At 48.9% G+C, this 9,788-nt stretch overlaps 1 protein-coding gene across 4 annotated transcripts; it reads left to right on the top strand.

Moving 5' to 3' along the window:
• The first annotated feature begins 456 nt into the window (after nt 1-456).
• LOC134036731 (AP-2 complex subunit mu-A) lies at nt 457-9,619 on the top strand. Of its 4 annotated transcripts, none has more exons than XM_062481791.1 (12): nt 457-620; nt 1,875-1,993; nt 3,521-3,786; nt 4,130-4,212; nt 4,891-5,032; nt 5,437-5,581; nt 5,804-5,818; nt 7,373-7,492; nt 7,649-7,784; nt 8,082-8,179; nt 8,325-8,436; nt 8,715-9,619. In XM_062481791.1, exons 2-12 carry the CDS (start codon nt 1,920-1,922, stop codon nt 8,847-8,849), a joined length of 1,326 nt encoding a protein of 441 aa, XP_062337775.1. In that variant the 5' UTR covers nt 457-620; nt 1,875-1,919; the 3' UTR covers nt 8,850-9,619. The 4 variants fall into 4 exon arrangements, with proteins under 4 accessions (XP_062337775.1, XP_062337774.1, XP_062337778.1 ...); XM_062481790.1 differs by having other exon boundaries at nt 7,370-7,492; XM_062481794.1 differs by lacking the exon at nt 5,804-5,818.
• Nucleotides 9,620-9,788: the final 169 nt, after the last annotated feature.

The raw sequence follows: 9,788 nt of genomic DNA, 5'->3' as shown, positions 1-9,788 counted from the left end.
CACAGATGTGTGTGTGTGTGTGTGTTTGTGTGTGTGTAGGGCGGGGGGGTCCAACCGTTATCTCTGTAGTTTATCACCTCTCCAACTCACTGACCCACTCAAATAGTTAACTTACCTAAACTCCCCAGTGCCGCAAACTGTTTTATGCTTGCTTAAATGTTGCTGCATTTACAATGGCAACGTCAGGAAGCTTCCTGTGGGTAGTTACTTAAAATACCAGAGAAGAGAAACAGCCATGGATCCAACGGCAGCCAACAAACATGAACCGGACAAACACAGACAAACCTGTACGATGTGGTGACAAACAACGCGGATAAAGGTGTTTAATAGAGCTCCCCTCTATCTCCAAATATTTGTGTTATCTTTCACCGACCTTTTCAATGGAAACTTTGTAGCAATACTTATCATAAGGGCGCGGCCGAGGCGTTAACACATAACTCAGCCGCGCCTTTTCCCGGTTTGACCGTAAACGTCGCCAGCAGCTCCAGGTCAGCTGATAGTTTGGAGGAGGAGGAGGACCGTGAAGTTAGCGGGTTTGTGAACCAGGAATTCCTTGACTTCATTAGCTACTTAACTCTAAACCAAAAAAGGGAGGCCGTTATCGGCGTGAGAGAACTCGGGTAAGCTGAGTAATCATATTTGAGATATATATAATATCAGTTACATAGCTAGAAAGGTGATCGTAGGTTGAAATAGATCCGTGTATTTGTGCCTGTGAAGAGCTTGCATGGTGGCTAGCTATGTCCTCGGTCGGCCTAGTGTACTTGCTGAAAAATATAGGACTGGGGAATGCCTAAAATATATCTAGAATTTAAACATAATTTGGTATTGCAAGATGTAGACTCAGTTATATACATTTGAGTGATGCAACCAGCTGTACCAATTGTGGAACAATGCCACACTTAATAAGCTTTTCATTATTAAACGTGTAGTGTCTTCATTCCATGGTATATAGTCTCTAGCTGAGTAGCCGGGTCTCATTCATCCTAGGTTGAAGGTCAAGTAAGCATGTGTATCAGCTAACTAGCAAGCTACACACAATGTGCATAGCCAACAACGTACAGACACGGATGGATGGAAACTTAACGTTCAGAGATAAAACATGATGGCTCAGAATCTAGCTAAGTAGCTAGCTAGCTACTTCATGTTTCCGGAAAACATATGGCAGACATCTTGGGCCAATAAAAGAACGAATAAAGCGCTTAGCTATATCTGGCTACGATACAGCTTGTTTTGAACATGGGAAAGATCCAAGTCTCCTCGTGGAACGGATAAGATCGCGCTGATCCGCTTAGTATGTCGTGTCTAAACGTAGCTGATGTCCAGGGCGCCTGGGCTGAACTGTTGCTGTTGTGGAACCCGTCCCACTTCCACCCTGGGCAGCACGAACATCACGTCTCTAAACGGGCAAATATTTGCTCTCTGCTTCCACGTGAAAGCCAGTTTCATCCCAGAACATAAAAGCTACACTGTCAGCCATATGTTGAGGCTACAGATAAGATACTACTATGTTTATACTACAATATTATGCATGTAACTTATAGTATGTAGTTGGGCTGAACATGATTCCAGAATGTTCTGACTTTGATATCTCAGGTGGTGGGCCATTTCTGCTCAACATGAGAACCTTTTAGAGGGAGCTAAATCACAGGGTGGTTACCTGTGTGGGTGGTGAGGGGTGGATTGAGAGAACATGTGCTTGTGTGTGTTGACTGAACCACCACGGTGGAGGAATTGTGTGCATGAAGATTCAAAGACAAGCCCATACATCTACCTCTCCCTTATCCTCCATTTTTCTCTACATCTCCCCTCCCACCCATAATCCATCTCTCTCTCTCTCTCTCCCTTACCCTACCTCTCTCTCCCCCCTCCAGGTGGGAGTGTTCATCATGGCCAGTGAGGACTGAGGGACAGCCACGATGATCGGAGGACTGTTCATCTACAACCACAAGGGAGAGGTGCTGATCTCCCGCGTCTACCGCAATGACATAGGGTGAGACGCGCACACACACACACAGAACACACAAAGACACGCATAGTATTCATGTCTAATACTGTGTTCTCCCTGCAGTGCATGCAGTGTATGTTGGCTGTTTGTTTAAATGCCCCTATGGACCAGTGGGTTTCACATTTTCACAAAGAAAACCTGCATTACATACTGAGAGGAGCTCAACGTCTGAGTGTGAACGCTCGGCTCGCACGCACGTCTCCGTGACGATGCGATGCGTATGTCTCTGTGACGATGCGATGTGTTGAGAAGGTGCTTGTCTCCTGTGGTACCTGACAGGCAGGCTGGTCACTGGGTTCACCTTTGCAGACTGTTTACAGCAGTTCCACTCATACTGCAACTCCACTAGCCGAGAAACCGCCGTGGCTTCTACATCACGCGTCTCTCTGTCTCTCTCTCTGCGCTAATCTCTCCCTCTCTCCCTGTGTGTATTGACATGCACGAAAATGTCTGTTCATTTTTGTCTCTTTCCTCTCCTCCTTTTTACATCCCTTTTCTTCTCTCGGTCCTTCTCTCTCCTCCTCCCATCTGTCCATCCTGGCCCATGTAGGACTAGGTAAGAGACATGCCAACCTATCAAGCATGACTCTGCCGCCCCCTCAACCCATGGTAACCAATCAGAGGCTCCGATTTGCATGACCTTTGACCTCACAGTAGGTTCCTTCCTGATGCCCCCTCTGAGCATGTCACCTGACATCGCAGCGAATAAACCAGTCAACTTAGAACCAGTTATAACCAGTCCCATCAGAACCAGTTATAACCAGTCCCCTCAGAACCAGTTATAACCAGTCCCACCAGCTCAGCCTAACCCCTCCTCAGTCTTGAGCTGCAGCCTGAAGGACTCCCTCCCTCTCTCCCTCACTCCCTCACTCCCTCTCTCCCTCACTCCCTCTCTCTCTCTCTCTCTCTCTGCTGGTATCTGTAGCGGGCAGCTGGTTCTGGTTCTACATTCACCTGCTGGAACAAGTTAGGCTTCTACACAGACAGTCTGCTGCCCAGCTGTTAGTCATACTGTTTAAACATTGAATAACTCATCTTTAGTATAAGATAACGTTCTGTTTCACTGCCAGTTAACAGTGCTAGTGTTGCAGGGGACAGTGCCCTCTAGTGGTGGAGAACACACAAGACCTGAAAATGTCTAACAATCTCTTCTCTTCTTCAATCTCTATCCACCCATCTCTCTACTCATCTCTCCCTCGCACTGTAACCATCTCTTAATCATTCTACATCTGTATCTCTATACATCTCTATCTCTATACATCTCTCTCTATACATCTCTATCTCTATACATCTCTATCTCTATACATCTCTATCTCTACATCTCTATCTCTATATATCTCTATTAGGGGTGGGAATCTTTTGGTACCTCACGATTCGATTCAAATCGATTCTTGGGGTCACGATTCTATTAAAAATCGATACACAATATAAAAAAATCAAGGTTTTTCCACCCCACCCATAATCTCTGTCCCCCCACTAATCTCTGTCCCCCCCCCCCCCCCCCTCCCCCAGACGTAACGCGGTGGATGCGTTCCGCGTGAACGTGATCCACGCCCGGCAGCAGGTGCGCTCCCCGGTCTCCAACATCGCCCGCACCTCCTTCTTCCACGTGAAGCGCTCCAACATCTGGCTGGCCGCCGTCACCAAGCAGAACGTCAACGCTGCCATGGTGTTCGAGTTCCTCTACAAGATGTGTGATGTCATGGCTGCCTACTTTGGGAAGATCAGCGAGGAGAACATCAAAAACAACTTTGTCCTCATCTACGAACTGCTGGACGGTAACTAGGGGTGGTAACTAGGGATGGGAATCTTTGATACCTCGAAAGTACCTTGAAATCGATTCTTGAATCGATTAAAAAACGATTCAAGATTTTTAGCGATTTTTTAAATTAAAAAAAACATTTACATTTGTGAATCGATGTATTCCCCCACCTCTAACGGCAATTGTGACGAGGACGTCAAACATTTTAAACCATTTTAATTTTAAATCTGTTTTTGTGTGTTTTATGATGAGTTGTGTTTTGTTGGGAAAATGTGTTGCTTTGTTCTGTATGGTTCACTGCTGCTGGAGGGTTATTGGCCTTAATGTTTGTGTGTGTGTGTATGTGTGTGCGCGTACAGAGATCCTGGACTTTGGTTATCCCCAGAACTCAGAGACAGGAGCTCTAAAAACCTTCATAACCCAACAAGGCATCAAGGGCCAGGTACACCTCTCTCTACCCCTCTCTACTCTCTCTCTACCTCTCTCTACTGTCTCTCTACCCCTCTCTACTGTCTCTCTACCTCTCTCTACTCTCTCTCTCTACCTCTCTCTACCTCTCTCTACTCTCTCTCTCTACTCTCTCTCTACCTCTCTCTACTCTCTCTCTCTACTCTCTCTCTACCTCTCTCTACTCTCTCTCTCTACTCTCTCTCTACCTCTCTCTACTCTCTCTCTCTACCCCTCTCTACCCCTCTCTACTGTCTCTACTCTCTCTCTCTACCTCTCTCTACTCTCTCTCTCTACCCCTCTCTACCCCTCTCTACTGTCTCTACTCTCTCTCTCTACCTCTCTCTCGACCTCTCTCTACCCCTCTCTACTCTCTCTCTCTACCTCTCTCTCGACCTCTCTCTACCCCTCTCTACTCTCTCTCTCTACCTCTCTCTACTCTCTCTCTCTACTCTCTCTCTACTCTCTCTCTACCTCTCTCTACTCTCTCTCTCTACCTCTCTCTCGACCTCTCTCTACCCCTCTCTACTCTCTCTCTCTACCTCTCTCTACTTCTCTACCTCTCTCTGAACATGACTGGTTATTCCAGTTGTATGCATAGGGAGGTGTTGTTCCTGGTGTATGTGTGTGATGTAGGTAGGTACAGCTGTTCACCCCCCCCCCCCCCCCGCAGCACCAGACCAAGGAGGAGCAGTCCCAGATCACCAGCCAGGTGACTGGGCAGATCGGCTGGAGGCGAGAGGGCATCAAGTACCGCCGCAACGAGCTCTTCCTGGATGTGCTGGAGAGCGTCAACCTGCTGATGTCTCCCCAGGGTGAGCTGCAAACGCAGTTATAACGCAGTAATTACGCAGTAATAACTTATTTAATATCGTTAGCTATGTAGTTAAATGTACATGCGTGTACAGGAAACACTCCAGTAAGGACAGTGATTATACAGTAATAAAAGACTAATAAACCATTCATAAAACAGTAATACTGTAAAAATACAGGGATGAAACACTGAAAATACATTAAAACAGTAATAATACATGAATTATACATTGATGATATATTAATAATACATTACTAATAACCTAATAACACATTGATCACGAGAGCCAGACATGACTCAGCACAAACACCTTCTGATCCTGGACCTTCTGCTCACATCGCTTTGGAGACAAGCATCTTCTTAATGAACAACATGAAGCGTGAGGTTACCTGGTGACCCCTGCAGGTCAGGTGCTGAGTGCCCACGTGTCGGGGCGTGTGGTGATGAAGAGCTACCTGAGCGGGATGCCAGAGTGCAAGTTCGGCATGAACGACAAGATCGTCATCGACAAGCAGGGCAAGGGCGGGGTCACCGACGAGGCTGGGAAGAGGTGAGTGACGGCTCTGGGGGCCAATGGGGATGGAGCAGGACGCCTGACAGCCTATTAGAGGCCAGATCTGTTCGTCTTCCAGGTGTCAGTCAGCATCTGTCCTGGTTCTGTCTGTCCTCCACACTCACTCCCTTCTTCTGTTTGCTTCCTCTCATCTCTCCCTCTCTCTCTCTCTCTCTCTCTCTCTCTCTCTCTCTCTCTCTCTCTCTCTCTCGTCTTCAGTGAGTTAGGGGGAAGGTACAGTATATTCCTCCCTCCAGTTAGTCTTCCAGCTGCTCAGTCTAAACATGTGTGGAGGCCCGGGTCGCTAGCTCCACCCCCCGGGTCGCTAGCTCCACCCCCCGGGTCGCTAGCTCCACCCCCCGGGTCGCTAGCTCCACCCCCCGGGTCGCTAGCTCCACCCCCCGGGTCGCTAGCTCCACCCCCCGGGTCGCTAGCTCCACCCCCCGGGGCGCTAGCTCCACCCCCCGGGGCGCTAGCTCCACCCCCCGGGGCGCTAGCTCCGCCCCTGGATGAGGCCCATGGGCATCACCAAGCTGACCCTAAGGTCAAAATCATGGCTCTTCAAAGTTCAAATCTAGATCTGACCATGCGCCCTGCAGGAATGCTTATGAACATAAATCAAGCGCCTCCACATATCTTTAGTCAACAGCAGGAAAGGTTTTCGTCTGTGATAAGTGAATGTTTGTTTTGTTTGCGACTGTGCAGGGGCTGTGCAACCAGAGGAACCTCCTGGTTGTAGGGTTAGACTGTCCCTGTTTGTGTGTGTATGTGTGAGAGAGCAGTGTTTTGTGGTTGATGTTGTGTAGAGAGAGATTACTGTGTGTGTTTCTGTGTTCAGTCTTAGTTGTCAAGTGGTTTTTTATTTATTTATTTATTTAGAAGGATCCTCATTAGCTCTACCCTAAGACAGAGCTACTTTTAGTGGGGTCCACATATAAGACTTACATACTAACAACAAACATTTGAAACATACATTACAATCCCAATATCTAACATTTAAAACATACATTACATTACAAGTATCAAAAGTTAAAATACATAAAAATAATGATCATACAATTTTACATTACAAATATAAAAAAATGTACCTAGTGGTTATGCAATTTTCCCTTTGTCATGATATAAAACACTGACATATCCAATTCCATAGAAGCGTAAACTGCAAACCATGTAAGAGAGTACTACACATTTCTGTACAGTATATCACCATCTAGTGTCACAAGTACGCTGTACCCAAGTGTTTCATTATTTGCTTTTTGAACATACATTTACGTGTCATGTTTATAATTTCTGTTGGTAGTAGGTTCCATGACTTCATGGCTCTGTATCCCACAGTGCGTTTAAGAAAATTGGTATTAGCTCTGGGGAGTGAAAACCTACCTTCTATTGCTCGTCTAGTGGCATAGCTATGTGAGGCTACATTTTTATTTAGTTGCCTATACTGATCAGCTGGTGTTTTAGACTGCAAGAGGCACCATGTTGACAAAAGAAGTGCAGCTATCATCCTGTCTTCAACTTTTAGCCAGTGGAGTGGTTAAGTAGATTGTTGTGTTTCTAAACGGTTGCTGTTGGGGGTTACTGTGTGTGTGTGTGTGTGTGTGTGTTATAATGTGATGAGCAGACGAGTGAGCGTGTGTGTGTGAGCAGGTGTGTGTGTGTGTGTGTGTGTGAGCAGGTGTGTGTGTGAGCAGGTGTGTGTGTGTGTGAGCAGGTGTGTGTGTGTGTGTGTGAGCAGGTGTGTGTGTGAGCAGGTGTGTGTGTCTCTGACCAGCTGTTGTCCTGCAGCAGTGGGAAGCAGGCCATAGCCATCGATGACTGCACCTTCCACCAGTGTGTGCGACTCAGCAGGTTTGACTCTGAACGCAGCATCAGCTTCATCCCTCCTGACGGAGACTACGAGCTCATGAGGTCAGTACCCTGACCCTGACCACTCACCCTGACCCCTCACCCCAACCCCTCACCTGGTCGCTAGTGTTTCACTACCATACCTAGCTAGCGTCAGTAATGTGTTTACTGTGTTCACCAGCTTCTTTACTACAGTGTGATGGTTTATTTATGTGTCAGGTACCGCACCACCAAGGACATCATCCTGCCGTTCCGTGTGATTCCTCTGGTCCGGGAGGTGGGCCGCAGCAAGCTGGAGGTCAAGGTCGTCATCAAGTCCAACTTCAAACCCTCGCTGCTGGCCCAGAAGATAGAGGTGAGCTGGACTCCACCTGGACCCAGCTGGAGGTCTAGGTCTGTAACCTAACCTAGCTAGGGCTGGTCTAGGTCTGTAACCTAACCTAGCTAGGGCTGGTCTAGGTCTGTAACCTAACCTAGCTAGGGCTGGTCTAGGTCTGTAACCTAACCTAGCTAGGGCTGGTCTAGGTCTGTAACCTAACCTAGCTAGGGCTGGTCTAGGTCTGTAACCTAACCTAGCTAGGGCTGGTCTAGGTCTGTAACCTAACCTAGCTAGGGCTGGTGGTGTTGGTCCTGCTAACCCTCTCCCCCCCAGGTACGTATCCCCACCCCCCTCACCACCAGTGGCGTCCAGGTGATCTGCATGAAGGGCAAGGCCAAGTACAAAGCCAGCGAGAACGCCATCGTCTGGAAGTTAGTGCCTCAGTCTGTCTATCTCTCCCTCTCTCTCCCCCTCTATGGGTTTACCTATCTTTTTATCCCTTCTCTTTTGCTCTCTATCGTTCTCCTTTCCACTGTTTGTGCTGGTTCTATTTATTTACTGTGCCCGTGTGTGCAGGATCAAGCGCATGGCAGGGATGAAGGAGTCTCAGATCAGTGCTGAGATCGAGCTGCTGCCCACCAACGACAAGAAGAAATGGGCACGGCCCCCCATCTCCATGAACTTTGAGGTGGGCACACACACCATACACACACACCACACACACACACCACACACACACACACACACCACACACACACACACACCACACACACACCACACACACACACACACACACCACACACACACTCTGCACACACTCCTTATCTGTCACACACCGCACACACACACACACACATCACACACACCACACACACACACTCTGCACACACTCCTCATCTGTCACACACCGCACACACACACCACACTCCGTATCTGTCTGTCACCCACACTCCCCCCCTCCCCCAGGTGCCGTTCGCCCCCTCGGGTCTGAAGGTGCGCTACCTGAAGGTGTTTGAGTCCAAGCTCAACTACAGCGATCACGACGTCATCAAGTGGGTCCGCTACATCGGCCGCAGCGGGATCTACGAGACGCGCTGCTAGCCCCGCCCACCTGCAAGCCCCGCCCACCTGCAAGCCCCGCCCACTACCAACTGGCCCAGCCCACTGTCTGCAAAACGTTGCTAGCTTGTGACCACCCTCTCTCGTCCCACACCCCTTCTCCTCCCCCTTCCTCTCTCCTCCTCCCCCTCTCTTCCTCCCTCTCCTCCTCCTCCCTCTCCTCCTTCCCCTCTCTTCCTCCCTCTCCTCCTCCCTCTCTCCTCCTCCCCCTCTCTTCCTCCCTCTCCTCCTTCCCTCTCCTCCTCCTCTCCCTCTCTCCTCCTCCTCCCTCTCTCCTCCTCCTCCCTCTCTCCTCCTCCCTCTCTTCCTCCCTCTCCTCCTCCTAAATGTTTAAGGGAGAGGGATTAACATTTAAAAGGCAGAACACAGATATATGCAGGATGTGAAATGTTGTGTCAGTGACTTCAGACGTCTGTTGTGAACACAGGGGTGTGTGTGTGTGTGTGTAGGTTGGGGGGTCCTGGGTGTATAGGGGGGCCAGTACCCCCCCCCCCCCCCCTCTAGTATTTCTGAGCTCCTCTCCACCCTGTAGTTCTACATAGCCTACAAGTTCCATTATCCTCTCTGGTCTGGTTGCTCACTTCCTGCCTCTGAGCTTCTCTGTGTGTGAGGATCATTGAATGGCTGCCCTGTGTGAGTGGGTGGAACAGACTTGGGCAGTGACTCTGCCCCCTGGTGGTCACATGGTGTTGTGTCTGATGTGTCATGGTGACTGTACTGTCCAATAAAATGTGATCATGTACCCAAGTCTTCCCCTGGCTATGGCTGTTCTATGCTTGAGCCTTTGACTCCAGATCAAGAGTTCCCAGGTTCAGATCCCCCCATGGATCTGCTAACTGAAGACATAATAACCCTAACCCTGGGGAGTCAGGTGGCTGAGCGGTTAGAGATCTGATAGGACGGGCAAGTGGGCAAGGCACC

The sequence above is a fragment of the Osmerus eperlanus genome, chromosome 16 (genome assembly GCF_963692335.1).
Source record: "Osmerus eperlanus chromosome 16, fOsmEpe2.1, whole genome shotgun sequence".
Classification (NCBI taxonomy): Eukaryota; Metazoa; Chordata; class Actinopteri; order Osmeriformes; family Osmeridae; genus Osmerus; species Osmerus eperlanus.
Note: the sequence above shows the minus strand (reverse complement) of the source record. Positions and strands in the feature narration are given on the sequence as shown.